The 22,134-nt window shown below is 39.3% G+C and overlaps 1 protein-coding gene across 1 annotated transcript in view; it reads left to right on the top strand.

Moving 5' to 3' along the window:
• The window catches only part of ca16b (carbonic anhydrase XVI b), an 82,228-nt gene that overhangs the window by 20,846 nt on the left and 39,248 nt on the right, over window positions 1-22,134 (top strand). Inside the window, exon 2 of the mRNA XM_085923433.1 lies at window positions 2,754-2,858. Coding sequence (XP_085779559.1) covers window positions 2,754-2,858 — 105 coding nt within the window. The remainder of the gene's footprint in view (window positions 1-2,753; window positions 2,859-22,134) is intronic.

Here is a 22,134-nt window from a genome sequence, read left to right as displayed (position 1 = left end):
CCGCACCAGTCGGCCCGTCAATCTACGCCATTCTTCCCTCACGTGGGAAAAAAAACCCATAAATACTTGCATCACCCCAGCTGCTTCACACTCGGCTGCGAACCACACTAGCAAAAGTTAAAAGCTCTCAGCTTGATGAAGCCAACAGGACCTCATTGTCTGCTAAAAGCAGGGATGCAATACCGAGGCCACCAAACCGGAACCCGCTTCGACTGTGCCTAGAAATTCCATCCATAAAAGTTATGAACAGAATCGTTCACAAAGGGCAGCCATGGCGGGAGTCTAATTTTCTCTGGGAACAAATAGGAGCTACTGCTGGCTATGCGGACCGAACTCTGACACCGGTCAAAGGGGGACAGAAAAACCCATATCAAGGTTTTCTCTCGATGACTAACTCCAGAGAGGAATAGAGCTGGGAGCAAGCACTTTGTCATGGCAAGCCCGACTATTTCTAGTCGGAACCTCTCCATATTGCCTACCTGCTCCTTCCATGCTTGAAGGATGTCCCCAGAACCAGCCTGCAAATGTTAAGCTGCCTGCAGGGAAAGGGGACCTCACCCACATTGTCTCATTGTTGCCTTTGACCCCATTTCAAGGTCAAGCTCCATAGGCGGTAAGCTATGTTGAGTCTGATCCCTTGTCTAGGATCTGCGTCTTTTCCTTTGTTTATCACTCGTGTTAATTTCACGTAAGTCTTAATTATTTTCAACATAATATGATCCTAAAAATATGTTTATTTAAATGAAAACCAGCCATAAAGGTCTTTTCACAACATGCACTTGATGGTGTGACATTATAACTTGACTCCCGAATGTCTAATGCAGGTGAAACGCTCCTGTGGTGGTTGTTAGGTTGTTGTTGTTTTTTTTTCTTCCAAGGCTCCCGGGGGGGTTATTGGCTTGTTGTTGAGTGTGATATTATGGAACAAATAGCTCAGTAGAGCAGCAGAGATTGCCCTCAGGGCGACGAAAAGGGGGAAGGAGTTTTGTATGCTGAGACATTACATACTCTTAATCTATTGGGCCTTTGAACATGTTTCTTATTAAAATATAAAACCTTAAAAAAAATAGACACAAAGAGTCCGTGTTGAATCATTAGATGGAATTGCAGTTTGCACGAGATTCCTACATTTAACTTAAAGGAAGGTTTAAGCGTTGCATAGGTCTTCTCCGTCTCAGGCCCAGCGCAAAATGCATTTTCTGCTCGGCTCAATCAACGATGCCGTGGCTTTAATCCTTTGCCCTCGAGGGACAGCTGACGTGGATGAGAGTAAACTGTTGACATGGAGCTGTCTCCTATGCTCTCTGATCAAAGCTTGCGCAGCCCTCCTGTTTCACAACCTGCCTTCAAATTTGCTGGGTGTCTCTGCCGCAGATGCACCCTGGCTGTCTGTTTCACACGCATCATTTTAATCCACTACGAGTTGATAGATGTGATCACAAAGCGGCTATTTATGACGTTTCCCCCTGTACCCTCTTTGACCTTCCTTTGCATGCATTGCGTTCGATTTGAAATTGACTTGCGTGATAGCGACTGGCATATTTAGAGGCATCAATGTGCTGACTGAAAGTGCAAGAGAGAACTTGGCTTGATGTGGTGCTGTTTAATTAATCCCCAGTAATGATGCAACTATTAGTAACAGCCAAGATTATTTTAAGTGGCTGCAGGGGTGAGAAAGGCTACGAAGTGCTGAAATACATGAGATACAAGTCATAGACTTTTAACAAGGAATCTTCCGATCTGGGATTTTAGCTGCGTAAAACAGATACCGATCACCCGTGAGCGTGATTGACCGATACCTTGACCGACCTATGTGGCTTCGGTGTGAAATTTTCAATTTTAGAGATGCAACTACCGAGTTTTTCGAAATAACTTAATAATCTGTTTTTATTTAATTAATTGAGGAATCAGATTTAAATAAAAAAAACTCTGTTATATTTCTATTCCTTTTTAATAAAAAACGGGTTCATTCAGTTAGTATTATATATATATATATATATATATATATATATATATATATATATATATATATATATATATATATATTTATTCTCAAATGGTATATCCAGTGTGCCACCGAGCCGCCCTATATATCTATATTAGGTATGATATGATTCAGTGGCCTAAAATTTTAGAGGTTCCACTCAATTCCACGTCGTTTTTGAAGTCTGAAGCACTACAAAATCCGTCTGATGGTTGTCAAAGTACAACAAGAAAATGTGCGATTTAATCCTGCGCAGTTGACAGTGTCACTGCTTGTGGCAGCCGCACTGTAGCGCATCAGTGGTGCAGCTGAGTTCCAGGCCAGCTGCTGCAGAAATGGATGTAATTGTTGGTAAGTGTTGGAGTGCACACCACATCACAGGCTCCGCAGGCTGGCAAATCTTGTTGTCTGCAGGTCTTGATGGTGATGATCATTGCCAGCCGTTCAAGCTTTGTGTCAAACGATGCTTACTGGACTGGAAGCGAGAGGTTTTCGTTGGCACACGTTTCTTGTTATTGCCTCTAAGGATAAGACACTGGGGTGGTAGATACTGCTAGAGTGTGTTTTGATCATCATCTCCCTCTGGGGTTACCACCATGCTGGGAGTTGCTGCAACTTCCATCTGATAAGATACTTGAGCATTAATATAAACTTGCAAGCATGGAAATGCTATGAATGTGTCATATTTACAACCCACTGGCCTAGCACAACATTAACATTTGGCAATCGCATTTTGGCAGCCTTCCTAAATGTTCTCTTCTCTTTGCAGTTGCATCAGATGGCCAGCCTCACCATGCTGGAGCAAAGCATCATGGGAGTGCAGGTCTAATAAGGGAGAGGAGGGCAACTGGGGACTCCTACTGGTCCTACTCAGGTAAATCTCATTTCAGAATCTCACTTTGTTTGTCTTTCTCACTTTATTGGTCCCTGTGGAGGGACATTGTATGATTTGTGAGTTGAACAAGTGTGGGTTTTTCTTTTTTTTTGCTTTGTTGTTGTTTTTAATACATTCCATCGCCTCCTGAACTCGGCTTCATTTTAACCCAAGTCAAAGCCACTGCACTAAGATATAAGATTTATCTGCGTTATTGCCAAATGTTTTTATCAGAAGCACACAGCAACAGTTGGCCCAGATGCGAAAACAGCTGTATTTCTTGGCCTCCCTCCTGCTTCTCATTATTGTTAGCATACACACTTTTAATGCCAAACAAAGTGCTTTGGGGAAATCAAGACTTGCCTCCTCCATACCCCCCCCCCCCGTCCAAAGTGACCACTCATACTGAGGCACATTTGTGTCCTTGTACTTTATCTTGCATACATTAAGGATGCAGCTGCAGTCAGAAATTGTCCAATGCTACCAGAAAGGTGACTACAATCTACAAAACCATAAAGGCAATCTTTTTGTCCTTTTAGGCGAATGGACAAAAAGACGAGAGAGGAGCCTACCAAAAATAAAAAAATGGCACTATTGCTTAATATAAGCATCAATTCTGCTTAGACAGCCACACCGTTGCCAGCATTGTTCTCCAACTAGCTTGAGTTTGAGACACTAAGATGGACATAGAGCACCACGAGAGTCTTTCTGCTTTGTAGGTGTGTGCTTATTTCACCGGACAAAGACACGCTTTGATGCTGGCTGAAATGAGCTCTCACATTTATGAGAGTTCAACATGTGTCCGACATTTTTTACTCGACCTTTAACGTGTGGACAGTGGAAGTTAAAATGTGCTTCTGAATAGCCTTTAATGGGCAACAACTGAGGTTGACTCTAAAGATTTAAAAAAAAAAAAAAAAAAAAAGTGGAAAGAATATATTCGCAACATCGCACTTTGTGGGCGGGGGGCGTAAACACCGCAACTGCTACTGTAAACATGCTGCATTCATGGCAATCAGTATTTATAAATCATCCACCCACCAGTTTCACAATTAAAATTTACCGAACATCACTTTGAGATCTTCATTGTTTTACTTGTTCAATAACATGGATTTTTTTTTTTTTTTGCTGTCATATTTACAATGTACTTATTGGCACACAACAGTTTTGCAAAGCGTATGTTTAGCCTTTTTTTTCTTTTCTTGAAACTACTGCTTCATGTTCAGCCATACACATTTGCAGCAAGCACCTGAGGCCCCCGTGCAAACAAAGCTGTCCAGCGGGAAATAGAGGTTATGTGCTTTGGTAAAGGGCACCTCAGTAGATGGGCCCAGGAGGTGAGAAGCACTCTGTTAAATTGTATTTACAGCTTCCAAGGTCCAAAAACAGATTCCGGAAAAAAATAACTAACTTGCTCTTGGAATGTAATGCATTTCTGTTTATGATTAGATTGAGGGAGCAGTTTGTATTTCATAAAACAATTGCAGAAGAAGCCGACGTTCATACACGGAAAATGGAGCAACGTGTACTCGATATGCATGACGTCACCACCGTTATACGTCTTTGCCTCTCCCAGTTGACCTGAGCAGGAAGTGAATCACTATTCAATCAAGGCCGCTATTTCCATTCTTACAATATGTAACCAACACGTTAAAGTAGGCTATAATCGCTTTAAACCTGGACTTGTTTTTTCCGAGCCACCTCCCTTAAGAATAGGTAAATGATTCAACGAGATTATAAATCAGTTCATGACAGTGAAAATGGTGATGATTTAAAGATTTTTAAATGCACATCCATTCATGAAAAATAGATTAGAAGCCCTTCTTTTCAATATAACTGACGTGGTAACGTCAAATTAATTAGTAGATGACTGCCTATATAGGAATTACTAGGTGAAATCACACATCTCCTCTATAAAAATTAATGTTATATGTAATCAAATGTCATTAATTTTTTAATGATGGGAATAATTTAGCTTGCCTCTGCCGTGCAGGAAATCCTATATTTGTAGCACCAGCAACCCCATTTGACTTATCTCAATTGTGTGTGGATGGTTAATCACGTGATTTATTTTTCAGTCCATCTTAATGAAGACCAAATCCACTATTCCAGAAGAATCTTCATGACACTTTACCGATATCGCAATAGTTTTATACGCAAATTGTTTCTTAATAGGAACAAAGATGATGTTTGTGCGGAATCCGCTAATCCTTCACCAATCAGCTATCTTGACCGCTCGGTGAAAAGAAAAAGAAGGCATCGAGGCGGCGTAGAAATGTCCATTGCCTTGAAAAGGTAATTAGCAGCTAAGGCTGTGAATGGAGGACCGACAAGCGTGCCTCAGCAGCTAAATGGTTATTAAGGGCATTTGCTCTGTGCAAGTGAGTGGAAAAAGAAATGCAGACAGCTGGGCTGAGCCTGAAGCTGGAAGGTAGTGTGGACAAGACACAAACATGCAGAGTCTTACTTGATAATGACTCAAGACACCATCTAGTCGAGTCTTTTCAGTCCAATTGCCTCGTCACCATTTGTCCAAATGGTTGCAGTCTAGTGTATGATGTCACGTTTGCAGGTGCTACCAGGACATTGCAATGTAAGCAGGTATTCAAACCTTGCCTTATATAAATAAATATAAATAAACATTCATGGAGGGCAAAAAAATCGAGTTATTATTAAATTTTATCGCCCACCTCCGAGAATGAGGCAATGATTGCTATGAGAGCTCTTATCTAACATGTCACTTTCCTGTGTGCGTTGCTTATGAACCTTGATGTAAGTAGCCTCGAAACCCACACGATGAAATTTGATTAAAAGTTTTTTAAGGCATATGTGTGTGTGTATGTGTGTGTGTGCGGGTGTGTGTGAGTGTGGGATAGAAGCATTTTTCATAAGAGGGATGATGTCATAGCAAAAGGCTCCCACAGGAACAAAGCTATGCATCATTTTTCCCTTTATCTCTGCAGCTTTTACGTCTTCCCTGTTAGTTATTTCTGCTGTCTTGCTTTATGATTTGTTTAATGTTTCACCAATGGTTTTATTTTTACCTCTGCACATTTGTTTTGTATTATTTACACAAGGGCAATGGATTGTTTGCTGTGCCCTTATACCTTATCTTATTTTCCATGCCGTGCCATTGAAAATAAAATACATAGTACTGTATGAATACAGTTATTGTTCTTTTGTCAAATAGAGGCATTCCCTTCATAGACGGTCTGCCCCACTTGAACAACAAAAAATGAAGATGATGGCTTTAAAAAGTAGCAGGCATCGCATCTGTAAAACTGACGTTTAGCCGTATAGTTTAATGACATGGTGCTGCTGTATGCAGAGTGGAGTGTACAAGGGTAAAAGTTGAAAAGGGTACTGACAGTGATATAAAACTTTGTTTTTTTTGGGGGGGCATGTGGGGGTGTTAAAGCAGAATAGGACATAATTGTATTCCATGCTGAACAAACACAACTCAACAATCTCCAGGAAAATGACCTACTGCATGCCTAAGATCACGTATATAAATGTTGAATTTTTTAAAAACGATAATGCAGATGTGCAAACAAAATACTCCCACCTAACCTGGGCACAGTAGCAAAAATATAATTTGGTAGCTAAAGTGACCAGTTGCCTCAACTTTGGAATTAAAATTCGCAATACTGTTCAGCATCATTTGAATGTCTGCTCCATTTTGTGAGCTTTTTCAAAACAATCCTGTGCGGTTATATTGCAGATTCTAACTCATGATAGTGTTCGACTGGCGACCACTCTTGGGTCCTCTGCTCTTCCCAAGGTCAGCCGGGATAGCATCCAGCTCACCAACGGCCCTAATGAGCACAATAGATAATAGTGGCAGAAAACTGCATTGGTACAATCCTGCCTAGTAAATGCCTCACCTTCAACTCGTTCTCTAGTTGAGTAATACCCTCTAACATTTGGACTATCCCCTCAATCAAATCCATCTCTCAGTAAGATTATTTGTGTTTCGTCGTTGTTCATGAGCGGAATAAAATAAGTATTGATGAAAGCACTCATCTGACTTGTAAATGACTGTGAGCTCAGTGCCGCTTATCTGCCGCACTCCAAGTGTCAGTATGTTTGAAAAGCATCAGTTATGGATGTTTGGATTGAAGCCACTTTGACAAGCTGTTTGGGCTGCTGAGAGTCTGTAATTGTGGGAGACATGTGCATGCTATTTCCCTTGGCCTGGCTGTTTTATTCCACTTCACTCAGGTAGCTCATGATCATTCGCAATCTTTACACTCATGACTCACATAATGAAGTGAATGTCATTTTCAATCAATCGTTGTGTTGATCCAACTTAATTAGTACTTTAGAGGATACAAAGCAAGATTAGATTAGCTGCTTCTCTTGACTGTCAGGATTTGTTTGTTTTGGCTTTGAATGAACCTGCCATGGCTGCATTGCATTTCCTACTTTCCTACTTATCTGTGCCAATCTATTGAATGTGTCTCCTGATTTGGATGTGTTAATGGAATTGTTGTGTTAGTTGTGACTTTGAACCCGAGTGCGTAATTTATTGGGTTAAGATAGTGGACAGCATATCGTTTCAGTATTTCATCTGCCAACACATTTAGTCGCTTGTGGTTTGACACCTTCTACAAAGGTAAAGGAACAAAGCCATGTTGTCATGGTGCCCGACAAAGGTATTGCCGTCTTTTGGAAGTTAATCCACCGAGAGAAAAAAAATGTTCCCGGTAGACCCTTGTGTATTTAGTAGCACTTGACTTTCAAGCAAAACTGACCTACTGTGTGGCATTCTTTACAAGGAACCCAGGAGATGCTCCTCAGGGATAAAGATATCCAGTGTCTAAATATCCACAGAGTCCATTTTTCTTTTTTTATTCTTTTTTTTTTTTTTTACTCACAGCATGTCTGACAAGGAAGATAAAGTCAAACGTATATATTAATGTCATCTTCACAAAAGCGGATTTTTATGGAATCCACAAAGCAGCAGCAGCAAAAAAAAAAAAAAAAAAAAAAAGGTCTGCTCTTGCTGCCCTGCAAGGTGCCAACCAGCTCATCAAGGCCAATTACAGCTCACCTACCTTGTCATTTACGCAGATGACGCAGCATCAGGAGAAATTATGAGTCCACCAGCTCCCTCAAGGACATTTCAACACTGGCTATGACCACACTACCTTAGTCACCGTCACAGACATTTCTTAGAAAACCAGAGCCTCGCTTTACCATATATCATTTTTTTTTTTTACTATTACTGGATTATCAAAATATGAGATGATTTATTTCATAATCGATTGATTGTTGATTTATCGATTAATTTTAACACCTCTATACGCCGGCACACAATTAAAAGAAATCACTAAATGCTTCCTTAGGATACTCACTGAGGTTAAGTTTCAGGTATGCATAATTGATTATTTTTTAGTGCCAAGCTTTTAATACATCTTTTGAGACACATTTTTCCAGCCAATTTTGATTGAACAGAAATTAACACACACTATGTCTGATGATGAATGCTTGAATAAAATAAAATAAATGTAACTATGTTATATATGAACAGGCAACCACTGCAATAATCAAGAAAGGAAGAAACCAATGTGAGGGTTATTTTTTTTTTTAGAAGCAAGTGGAGGTTTTAATTGCCAGCAGCAGTTTGTAGAGGCAAAGCTAAAACCCCTTAATCGAGCACTCGGCGGTTTATTTGAACTTGACCCAGAAACTCCAATATACAGCTTATCTCTGTCAACCAGCTCCTGATATTTCCTTCAAAGTAGCCAATGTAAAATGTACATTATTTTGCAGTTTGCCTCTACCTGTTGATGAAATGCTGCAACACAATAGCTTGTGTACTTCTTTCACTTTTGCTGATTTGGGTTTTTTCCAGTCCAACAACCTAACTGTATCTGCACGTATTCCCAAAGAAAAATGAGAGATGCAGCAGCACTAATTGTTAAAAATGAATTTAGCGGGAGTCCGTGTTGACTCATTATTCATTGTGGTTATTGCTACCCGTTTGGCTCAGCCTACGTGTGCCGGAATGGATCCATTTGTCTCTGTCGGAGATGGGCCCTTGACAGATGTGCCAATATGCCTTCCGAAGTTCAGTGTTTGGGGGTTGGGGAGCAGGGGTGGGGGGGGGGGTATCTTAATTCTCCGTGATGTATCATGCTGGCAGTAAGCAATGAACAGAATTGAGTTCCAAATCATCTTACTTCCCACTGCCTCTGGCAATCTGTTTCCTTTCTCTCGATGAGGTAAATATATTAAGGATGGAAATAAATTACTGGTTACTGAGCCTTGAGCTGAGTGTATCAGTGAGTTTTTATTGAAGTTGATTGCTTGTATTGTCACATTGGCATGCCCTCGTGCCTCAAGGATACATAAAGCCAGCACCCAAAGCATGCTATGATTTTTTTTTTGCTCCTCCCATTAAGACCTGATTGATGTGTTGGGCGCATAGATTTGCTATGTAAACATAATTTAATTTCAGGTATCACATGGTGCCCGTTGTGCCTTGAGGACGGATATTAGGCCTCGTTGGTGGCTCAGGTTCATCTTAATAAATGTGGACAAGCTTTGCCTGCTGGGATTGCAATATAGAGGAAGCGTTAGATTGCCAGTGCACTAGTTTCCTCTGTAATGTAGTTATGGTGATGAGCTGGAAAGAGCTGGCGAGCAGCTCAGCAAATTTTTAAACTCATAATCATAATAATTTAGTCTGCAAACAGTACATATCAGCCCAGAGGTGTACAGTGTTAACGACAGGGGGGCAGGGCTTAGATAGTGGCACTGTTGGAAGATGGGTCAGGCTTTGCTTGAATTCTAAAGCAGTGCGTAATGGATGAGATGGAGTTGACATAAAAAAAAAAAAAATGGAAAAAGTGGAAAGCCCAGAGAGTTGCAGTAGTTATTGAATGTATTTAGCACTACATCACTTCCAGTTCATGCGCATTCCCTCCTTGTTTGGTCGTTTATCCTTTGCAAGTATCTGGAGTTTACTGAATTACACTGCTAAATATTGATTTCTGTCTGGATTCTAAATTATTTAGACACTTACCGTGTAAACATTGGTGTTGGCCATTGTTGTGCCTGCTTAGCTTGCAGAATGACTACGACTCGGAAAAGTAATGGCTTCTGAGGGCTCAACTGAGTTTAGGAGGTGAGGGTTAGAAGATTCTCAAGTGTTTTTTTGTGTTGGTTCTTTTACATCAAGCATTGATTTTGTTGTCAAAAAAAGACAGGATTTTTTTCTGTGACATTGTGTAGAAAAATCCAAATATGTTGTGGTCGTCACCTTATAGAACACCATGCCCGCCTTATGTCCGTTACCTGCTAATCAATAAATAAATTCTCCATAGCCACATGAGACAATACTATAATTCACCATTTATTTTTGTACTCGATGATTCTCTTCACTGTGTTCCTTCAGTATATTTATTGCCTTGAAATTATTTTGTTCCCTTCTGACTTGTAATGATCTTACCTTTGAAGAATGCTGTGGAAGCTCTCTCTCTGCTGGCTTTTGCCGTAAGATGTGACTAGAAAAATGTCAGGAAAAGCTGACGAGAACATCTGATGAATCTGACTGCAAATTTTGAACTCCACTTTTCTGCAACCACATTATGTATCCACTTTCTATACACAGTACTGACATAAACAATGAGAATCTCCAGCATGGTTTTTGTGTGTAATACCATAAAATGAGTAAATCGTTGAGAATATCAATAAAGCCATTCTTCTGTTCTCCTTCATAAAGCCCATATGATTCTTTTCTTACTACACCTCCACCATTTCCCTCAGTTTGCTGCCTTGTTAACATTGCCAAGCTCATATAAACATTACACTCAGTTAACACACAGAAGATGTGCATGCGTCTGTATGTAGGCGGCTCAGACGTGTGACCGGGGGAGTCATTGGAGGAGTTTACAATTCTGTTTTTCATGGAAGTTTTATTTTGAATTTTATGCCCGCATCGTTGAGACTGGCCTACAGCAACTTTAATTATAATATGAATTTAACAGACCGACACTTACTTCTCTTTTGAATATATTTTCTCGCTGTGAGCTCCCTCCCCCCTCCCTCCCTCCCTCCTTTCCTCCCTCTTCCAGTTTCCTCCTCATTTATCTTTCTTAATGCTGGCTGCATCTCAATTCCGAGCATTGGATGTGGACGCTATGGGGGTAGCGCAGACAGCAAGACACCGATTGCATTAAGACGTGATTTAAAATGGCCGCTCGCAGCGCATGGTTCAATGCTCATCTGGAGGTATAGTCGTGTTATCCTGCGGCTCTTGCCTAATTGGGGATTTCGGGGTCCAGGCACCCGCTTCCTAACACATGTCATATATGCACCTACTATGACTTTTTGGTTGTGTCGATGAAGTAAGACTGAATAAATGTATGCTTGATAAAGTCAAGTCGATGTTCATAAGGGCACAGAGAAATTTATTCAGATAACATAAGCTTCATATGGAGTTTAGCTCCCTCTTTGAATTTACTAGCAAAAGATTCCTCTTCAATTCACTGCAGAGTGGGAAAAAAAAAATCAATCTTCACCAATGCAACGAGCATCATTCAGACTGTGGCCTTAACCACCCAGAGATGTAAGTTTATGAAAAAGATTGCTCGGACAAAAGGAACAATTCACACGCAGCACTTTAAACCAATGCCCACTTGACACTATATTGCTTCATCATAATACCTGGAAATATATCCATATATTTTATTTTCTTGCCGGAGAAAACCATCCAACCTCGACCCTTGAAATGATACCGGTTATGTCAAAGTCTGCTTTATTCTCAACTTCTTCGCATGTTAAGACACACAAAGAGATCGAAATTGCGTTTCCAACTATCCCACGGTGACAAGACATATCACATATTATTTATTTTTATATATATATAATATATTGGTCCACGGACAAACAAAACATTCAAGTAAACAATACAAAAAGTAAAAGCAAGAAGGCACATACAATGAATAAATAAGAGCAATGAATAATAAATAAATAAATAAATAAATAAATAAATAAGAGCAAGATGGTTGAAATGGAGCAAGTGTGCATACAGCAGACACATATTGCGGCATTCATTGCTTTGTTGATGTTTTTTGAGTTTGTCCGAACTTTCCGATTTTGTGAAGTGTCACATTGAAACTGGTAAAATAAAATTTCATATAATGATAATGGATGGGAAAGTGCATTTTTCAGTGGTGCGAACTGTGGCTAATGGTCTGCTTAGTGGTGACCTTCTTCTGTGGGTGCACCATAAGCGATAACCTTGTGACAACCTCTGTCCCCCAGATGACAGCAGAAAGCCTGTCTTTATATACGTCTCCTGCTGGTTTCTAGGATACAGTGAATTCCCTCCGTTTTGGAAATGAGGGCTCCCCCGCAGGTATCCACCAGCGCTCTCCTCTATTTCTAGTGATCAGCTGTATGAGAAAAATGATGACACCATGAAAAGAGTAATGCACACAGAGCCAATTTGTGCCGTACATTTCTCTCTATTTAACCTGCAGTGCTTTCAATGATCAACATTACCTCTCCGACTAGTTACGGCTTTTATATGGGCACTCTTATGGAGGGGGATATGTTTTCCACTTTGAGCAATTTGGCAAGGTGGCTCACGGAATGGCTTTCAGTTGATCAGTTACTTCGAACTGAAAGAGTGAAGGTCTTACTTGAAATGAATTTCGTGACGGGCACCGGCGGAGCACAATCATAGCTTTGAAAGATTTCATTAGGTCTCTGTTAAACTTTGCCTTCTCATACATTATATGCATCGTTTCTGCTGAAGGGTGGCTCCAGTATAAATCCTGGCCGCACAGCTGTTCGGATGCTTTTGTTTTAGCAATTGGTTATTTAAAAATGTCATTATAATAAATGCAGTTTCGACCGTCTGTTTATACAAATATAACAGGCCGCCTTTAGTGAAGTTGGGTTTGTATCGTTTGATTACATTGCATTAAGTGTAATTGAAAAGTGTGAAGTGGTAATAAATGAGGCTGACATGTGCTTTAAGCTACTACGAAAATAGTCATGAGTTTGAAATGATATTTCCGTGAAAGCAGGAAAAAAGGTTAAAAAAGTGACCTTGCCTGAGGATCTGAATTAATGATCAGACAAGTTACTTCTTTTGAAATGTTTTTGGAGTGCCGACATTTTATGTGTGATTTTAACTTAAAAAAAATCTTAAAGGCACATTTATTGATCAAGGCCCAAGGCCGGTATTTAGTTGGTAATGAAAAATATCTTGACTTGAATTGGAACTTGACACATGAATTTTGATTTTGTCATTTTGATAATTCAAGTGAATTACATAACTAAAAAAAAAACAAATGCAACGTTCACTTTTCAGTGTTGTTCTCCCACAAAGCATACGATATTCATGCAGCTTAGTTTTGGCCCAGTGCAATTACAGGTCAGTTTTACCCTGCTACACTTGATAATGTGATTATATAATTGAATCTTTGATTTAACTGTGTGCTTTTGGAGAGGTTTAGCTAGATGTGTAAGGCCCATATTTAGGCACAGTGGATGCACAAAAATAATGAGCGCATTTGTCTGCGTAACACCGCAATTACCCCAACAAACTTGAAATTGCCTGGCATTCTCAACACTGATCGGAATTCATCGTGGACGCACAAGAACCTACCTCCAAACAACAGAAAGGTCACTTCAGTGTTTTAATTCTGCCTTAAGCACTGGGGGGAAAAAAAACAAATTCATTTAATATGCAAAAATAATTGCTTCATTTGTTGGCTGAGAAAATCCACTTACATGAAAATAAATATAAGGAAAAAAATCAAAAAGCTAGAAAAAAAAAAATCTTTTTTGCGGTACGAATCGAATTCCAGTCATTGAGTGATGTCAGGTTTTGTATTATTTCTGGTGAGCCAGAGTGCCGTTTAGTCCTGTCGGATCTGACAGAGCGAGCCGTCCACCTGCCGCCGCTTCCTCTCTGATCACCTGCATTACGCGTCAACGGCTCAAAAGCAGCTGTGCTGTGAAGCAGAACAAACCGGGACATGTCGCCGGTGATGGCGCACAAAGCGTGCGCATCCAAGCTGCTTGTGTAACACCCAAATGGTTAAAGAAAGACAAAGTTCAGAAAAAGTCGAAGGGATCCCGGGGGTATTGCATTATTCTGCTTGAGTGTTACGATATTTAAATAACAACCAACTGTCTCGTTTCATCTCACTGACGCGCAACTTTGGAGCACAAACTTTCCTCTTGAAGTTCACTTGACAAGGTTATGCACTCACGCTAAGCATTGGAGTTCGTGTTTGGTTTAGACGCATTGGCTCGTTGCCACGTTCCAGGGGAAACTGTTCACATTTTTTCACTTGTAAGGAAGCGCTTCCTTGTGGGACGGCATGTATTTCTGTCCCTCTCCTTTCTTTACACAAGGTCCTGGAGATTATTTTTACAGACCAAGGGATGTTGTACTTATGTAGCGGCCAACACCCTGGAACAGGAAGCCACAGTTTCTATGAAAGTCCACGAGATGGAAGCAGATAGCGCAGAGGGAAAACAATATTTTGGCTTGGGCTCATTCTGCTGGCCAATTAGACTCGGAGGCCTGTATGATTTAGCACTTCCTCTGCTTGCTTTTATGTGTCGGGGCTGCTGTGTGGAACACAATGACCCCTGATTAAAGATTGAGCTCCCACTCGGAGACAGCCGTGGCGCCATTCTTATCAGATGCCTACTTCTCGGGACACAGCAATGCAACTTGAAATCAGCGGTTATATCCGGTGTAACGTTCGCTCAGACGGCAAAAATATTTAGATTTTTTGGGGGGGGTGAGAAACACGTCAGTCTTACCTAAGGTGATTGATTACACGGTTTGCTTATGAATGCCAAAATGAACCTATAGATATAATGAATAGAAATTCAAAAAAAAAAAATACTCAAGAATATTGCTTTCAAAGTGACCCAATGGTTAATGTGATGTGATTGGAAAGTTCACTTGGCAGTGTTAGGTGCAGTAAAGAGTTCAGCGGCTGAACAAGAAAAATGCCCTTTTTGTTTTAAGTCACATACTGAGACATTAGACAAATGGATTGTTTATCTTTTGCTCCACCCTCTCCTGAAGACATTAGCTGGAAGTGATGGCCGGATCTTGAAAGCCTGAGTGAGTGCTATTAGGTCATAGTGTTAAATTGTGTAATGGTATCAGTCGGGGTTAAGTAACGCCTCAAAGTGATGCTTATGTAACTGGTATGTCTGAACCGAATTTGAGTACAATGATTCTTAGTGCTTTGGTTCTCTGAGGTGGTCATTGTTTTCTCCCTTTTATCCAGCACTTGGAAATTAAACCGCTTTTTTGCTTTAGATCCTGCCTTCTTGCGGCTTTAATGTTGTCTGGGAATATTTGAAGATCAAATGTGCGTGTTGCGAAGCTTAACTTGTGTGCCGGAGACCAAAGATAAAGATGTTTTTGAGAACAGGTCTCTTATCTCTTTGTAGTTTTGAAAGATGTTTTATTTTAGTGTTTCATGTTCACCCTCAAAGCCCACCATGTCCTCATTCTCTCGAGTAGAAATAATACATCACTTGTACCGCAGAAATGACCAGCAACAAAAAAAAAAACTTCAGCTTGATTTATTATCAAAATAGTCATTAAGGGGAATTAATGACATTTTTACGCAACCAGAGACTTCATGTACAGTTTATAACCTTTGAACATCACTGGCAGTCACTAAACTAGTTTCTTTAATGTTTGATTGATTTACTGCACTTAACCTCTGAAAACACTTTTAAGACTATACAAATGTATTCAAGCAATTTTACGGAACAAGATAATTGAAAAATACAAAAATATTCTACAAACACTGCAACGGTGTGTACTCTTGACACCAAGATGATGATAATGTCTTCTTTGTAAAAAAATTAATGAAAATGTCTTCTAATTATGTTCCGCCCACATGAGCATATAGAAAAAAATTTGCAACATTTAAAGCCATTGACATGATCGCAACCTTTCTACATAGCTGCCAATTTTGTATTTGTTGACATTTATCGTTATGGACATATCTACGGGTCGGTGCTGTCTGGTTCGCTGTGTCAAGATACCACTCAGCTAACATTCCAAAAAAAGGGGGAAGATATCAGCAAAGTAAGCAGCGTGCTAAGAGTGTACACAAGTGGGATTGCGAACCTAAATCCTGCGATGGAGGACTTTAGCAGTGCTAAAATATAATCATCATCATCCATAAATGATGAAAATGGAGCTGCTAAATGTTGTGCTCGTTTCATTTCTAAGTCCTTAAAGAAACCCAGAAACTGCCTTGAACTTGAAGAAGAAAAAAAAAAGGTGAATTGAGTTTGACAGTCCTCACTCTTGTTCAGGAAACTAAAACGTCAAGAGATATTGTGAATGAAATTGAAAGAATCCGCGCCAAAGCACTTCATGCTGGTGTTTATGTAAATTTTTTTAAGCAGGGTATAAAGAGAGGAAAAAAAATCTGATTTGTCCAGTTGATTTAATTAGCTGGGCTTTTTAATAATAGTCTATTATCTTTGGTTTGACAGTTTAATTCCATTGGCGCTTCCAAAGTCGTTAGTCAGTACCAACATTATTGCTGACACATCGACATAGACGCTTACCTTAAATTTTTCTTGCCACACTTGTGGGCCTTAATGTATGTGTGCAAGTGTTTCCATGGATATTATTTTTAGAATCGGTACACCATTTAAAAATAAGATACAAAGCCTGGAAGTAACAATTTTCAAAACTTTATAGATTACTGTATTTCAAAATTACATCACTTGCCTTTGAAGCCCACTGACAACCACTGGGAGTCATTCCCGGCAGCCTGGCAAAAAAATTTGCTAAGAAGCTTTTTCTGAAAGTTCTATAAGAATATTAAAACACAATTGACTGACATACTGTTGAAACTGATACCTTTTCATGCTCTAAATGTTTTTAAGATCACATTTTCAACTCTGCTTTGATTTTATGACGGTGTGTCGATTTGGCAGCATGACCCTCTTTAGACTCGGTTACAGTCAATCATCGAAATTGCGTGCCCTTATTTTGCCAGGGTGATTTTCCTCACTATGATTCTTGTTCGACGCACTGTCAGACAGCAGTAACAATGTTCAGGCACATTTGGCAGCTGCAATTCAAAGTCCAGTCCCCCCCTCTCCTTAAGTCACTGCTCTTTGCAGCTTTATCTCAGCGCTGTCATCTCCTGTCGACAATATGGGCAAGTATCAATCGTTGCTCGTTATACCTGACAAAGTTATCTGATCTTTTGCATTGTGCTGCACTGTTCTTTAAGTCAGCCAAGCTCCATATTACATATTGATTTTTACACCAGAATACGTTTTGAGTATGTATCCATTTGTTTGCTTTAATTGCGCTTGTTAACTAATAAAACTATATATTTTGGTTCATCTTTTCTGATCCATTACAGTTGATGAAGAAAACCAAAAGGTCGAGTGTATGATTCATCTATCGCACTCATGCCATGTATATTCTGTACTGCTAAAATGATTTTACTATATCAAGTACGGTATTGTTCTTGTGGTTAAGACACTTGACAAAATGTATTTTCTGTTATGTAGTCTATTTATATTTGTAATGTGGGACTGCACTGCACACTTGGTATTACATTAGAATAAAGTGAATACTGTGCTGCTCTCCACTCTTCATGTATATTCATGTATATTTCAGTGTCTTTATTATATTATCTTTTTCTTAGGCTGGTTTAGTTGCCACTATTTTGTTGTTTGACTGCAGTACAATGGCCAGACCGCATGTCTTGTTTGCGCCATAATCACTAGTTTTGTTCATTTTCATACGGTACAAGTTCCTAGCAAAGCAAAATGCATTAGAGCAAACCATGTGACATAATTCTCTTTTGCTCATTGGGCTACGATAGTTGCAAGATTGTATATGAGAAGGATCAAGTGAGCGTAGTACCTTGACAAATATTGTACAAGTTTTCTGTAAATATTTGGAGATGTCGGTCAGGGAAGCAGGTGGCCATGTATTGACTCAAATTTCTTGCTTAACTGGTGATGTTTACTGAGAAAATAGCCTCAAACATAATCTTAGGCAAAATGATAACAAAGCTTTCGAACGGTAAGCATTGTTGACAAAATGTTGTACCTAAAGATGTTTTTTTTTTCTCCCCCATTTAGCAAACATCCTTTTTTTCCATTGCAGTCTGTTGTTCCTAAAATTAGACCATCCCATAAGTCATTGAGTGAGTGAAAACAAATGCGGTTGTCATGATTGTTTGTCCAACATGGGCATTTGACACCTCTCATTGTTGCAAACTGTGCGTCCACCATCTGTCGTCAGGTCAGCGTTTTGTACCTGACAGCAGGCGTCTTGTTCAACAATGTTGTGTCATGTCAAGGAGAAAAATGTGGCCTTATTACCAGAACTGAACACTTTCATCAACTCAACTAAATGTTGACAGGAAGACATTTACTACACTGAACAAGATAATGTAAACACAGATAGTGTGACAAGTTCGGGTGTCGATCTGTCAGCAAAATATAACAAGCTATTGAGAATCCAAATTTAATGACCCCAAATCTCAAACAGAACTTGCAGTACACCCGTTAACTGTAAATGATGTATTTGTGCTCACTTGCATCGTGCTTTTTCTACCTTTGAGGCAATTGAGGTGCTTTAACATGGCCTCCTCATTCATCTGATGCAGCATCAGCAGCAAATAGTGGTTCAGTTTAATTAAGGACACTTCAACATGCTCACGGGCTTGGGATCGAAACTCCAGAAAACAGCCGTGATTGATTGTTACTCAGGCCCCAAGCAACAGTGATGTCCATTTTCAGTTGACAGCAAGTGGCAAAATGGCCGTCCCCGCAGATGGCTAAAAACGGGTGGAATTTGCTGCCTAACTAATATTTCACTGACATTGCTATTTTTAGACTAATGGGGGCACATTAAACTTATTGTCAAGAAAAATGTGGAGTTGACTTCGCCGTTAACGATTTCATGACGATTATACGTGATTTGACTTTTCAGTTCACCACTGGAACAAACCACAATCAAAAATAAGCACACAACTTTTGTTTTAAACTAATCCACACACACACACACACACACACACACACACACACACACACACACACACACACACACACACACACACACACACACAAATGCAGTATTTGTCCCAGAGTGTTTTATTGTGTTTTTCCTATATTGTACTTTTTATTTGACGCATTCCGCATTCAAGGGCTTTGTGTTGGTGTAACACAGACAATATGGATTAGTTTGCTCTCAACGCTCTCGGATAAACACATTCTACTTTTGGATTCAAACCATTAAATCATAATCCGCTTAAAAGAAAAATGTCATAAAGAGTTACCTGTGACTGTGAGCATCTGAATAAATAACTTGATGATAGTGGTTGTTTACATATTTAATCAATATGATGTGTTCATACAAGTGTTTAATCAGACCATGTGTCATCTGATCTCCATGCTGATGTATTAGGATGCTAGCCAAGATGAGGTGTTAAGGGAAAAAAAAATCAGGATGTTAAATTACATTATGTAAAAATTTTCTCATCGTAGCCTCAGAGAGTGATATGGCCACAGGGTTTATTGTAGCCGTTCTGATGGATAGCAAAGAGATAGATGGCTTGAGTGCAATGCAGCCTTCTGTTATCTGAATGTTGTGCTGCTCACCCCTTTCGCGTCGTGCAAGCAAAATGATCTCTCTAGCAGTCATTGAGATCTAATGTGTGTTTGGATATCAAATTAAAGGAATGATTACTCTTCTTGATTATTATACTTGAATCTGTGACACAAAAATGTCCAGAACTTTCTTTTTGCTCTAATTAAGCCTATTTATTTGTCTATATATAAATATATATATATATATATATATATATATATCTGTGTTAAGAGTATATTGGCTGCTTGTCCAATATATATATATATATACAGTGATCCCTCCTACTTCGCGGGGGTTACGTTCCAGACCCAACCGCGAAATGGGAATTTCCGCGAAATAGAAACTAGATTTTTTTGAGCTATTCTTGGAAGATATTCTATTTTTATCGCTGACATCAACCAGCTCGCTGCTAGGGGACTTTCATATCAATGGACTGTGCGCTCCGCATTCATGCCTTAGCGACGAGACTAACAGTGTATTGCTATGTCCAGATGAAGGCCACCGCCGGTGGAGAGTGTTATATCTTTACTATTTTCCAGGTTCTGATGTAGCAAGCATGGTTCGGACAACGACGTGATGGGTACTGCTTTATTCCTTTCATCACAGTCAGTTCACTGGCCGTACATCGCGACACTGAACGTCCCCGAAGCTCCCCCTCCCACATCCGGGGTTTTCCCACTACGGAACATGAGTTAGTCCAAAATATACAACAGCGAGAACGCCCTGAAGTCACATGTGACGATAAAGTATACTGTACTGACTCTTTAATTTATTCATTTCACTTTTAAACGTAAGCTATCATTATTAAAGGAAAATGAAGAAACTCAAGTGGCCGCGAAACCTCGTGAAATGATGAAATTTCTGCGATAAAATAATTCATTTCCGCATTTTTGAAAACCCGCGATATAGCGAAGCCGCGATAGTTGAAGCCGCGAAGTAGGAGGGATTACTGTATATATATATATATATATATATATATATATATATATATATATATATATAATTTTTTTTGCCAGTCTTTTATCTCTTGTAGATCTTATTTATTTATTTATTTATTTATTTATTAGTTTATCACTTCCTTTGGTGTTCTAATTAATCCTATTTATTTGTCGTTTTTACCGTGTATATTTTTTTTTAGCCTGACCTATCTGTTCTCAATTATGTCTGTCAGTGCTTTTTATCTCTCGTAGATCTCATTTATTTGTTTTGGGTTTTTTTGGGAGGGTTTATCACTGTTGAATAGAGAAAAATAGACAAGTAATAGAAGAGTCTTTTTGTTCTTGCAGCTCACAACAACACTTTGTTGGTTCAGAAAACTATGCATGTTCAAAGCGACCGGAGGCTTGTACTTCAGACAGCCAAAGAGAATTTTGACGTCTGATTTGCCTTTTTTGAATGTTCTTGATAAACAACTCAGATGGACGAATGGAAGAAACTCAAATGTTAACTGCTTCTATAAGCAATACAGATATATAACTGTGAAGCAACCTCGTTTAGGTTCGATTGGCGTCGGTCCTTGGCCTAGAAAAATGAAGTCCAAAATGTGGAAGCTAATTTTCTGCTTTTACCAGAGAATCATTGTGATGTCTGTGTGATATTGACTTTAGTGGAAAAACTTGTTAAAAAAGAGGTTTTCTGCTACCATAATGTGTCGGAGCACATAAAGTCTTTCCTTAGAAAACTTAAATTAAAAGTAACATTCACTCAGTTTTCTATAAATCCATCATGTATAAATATGTTTGGTAAGCAGCTTTTTCTTACCTTGAGTATAAAATTGAAATGAGCTCCGCTGTTTTATGGGCTGCTGGGGCTTTGACTCTTGTATTGGTACAGTCATATCATTTTCTATAAATCCGTGAATAACAAATGTAATCCTTGTCACTAATGCAGGCATGGTTTATTTTGTGCTGGCCTAACCAGAATTTTCCAGGTATACATGATGATAGGCTCTTTCCATTTTTATCAGAACGTCTAAACCTTTTACATAAAATTGACATTTCAAACCTCAGAGATAAGGATTGTCCAGACTTCATCTTTATGTTTTGCTACTTGCATGTAAATATATTTTTGGGACTATAAAGTTCACCGGATTATAAAGCTTAATATTAATAGGTCCATTTTGGGAAATTTCCAAATATAAAGCTTACTGGGTTATACTAAGGGAAACAAACCAGCGCAGCAAATGAGTCAAACTTTAATTTGACATCCAGCTCGTGTGTGTTTTTTTAAGATGAGCCGTGATTGGTCATGACCTGATACCTGGCAACTGTGATGACATTTTCAGTCAACAGCAAGTGGCAAAATGGCCGCCCTCTGAGATGGATAAAACCATATCAATTATGCTGCTTAACTCATATTTCACAAACACAATATTAAATAGAATGCCGTGTTCAGATTAGTGGCGCCACGAAAGACATTTTGGGGGTTGAGTTCTCCTTTAAAATTCAACAATAAAAATGCAGCCTGTATTTTTTGCTTTGCTTTGCCCAAGGTTTTGTAGCCACTGACAAGACCCATGCCGAGACCCCTGCTTTAATTACAATAATTCCTTTTTTTCCTCATTCTCCAACCCAGGGTGAGGGTAATTGGAAAATAATTAGATTGTTCCTGTTATGCGTGAGAACAACATTGGAATGG

This window comes from Syngnathus leptorhynchus, chromosome 11, assembly GCF_054491065.1.
Source record: "Syngnathus leptorhynchus isolate UIUO chromosome 11, UIUO_Slep, whole genome shotgun sequence".
Classification (NCBI taxonomy): Eukaryota; Metazoa; Chordata; class Actinopteri; order Syngnathiformes; family Syngnathidae; genus Syngnathus; species Syngnathus leptorhynchus.
The sequence above is the reverse complement of the archived record's forward strand: the minus strand, read 5'-3'. Positions and strand labels throughout refer to the sequence as shown.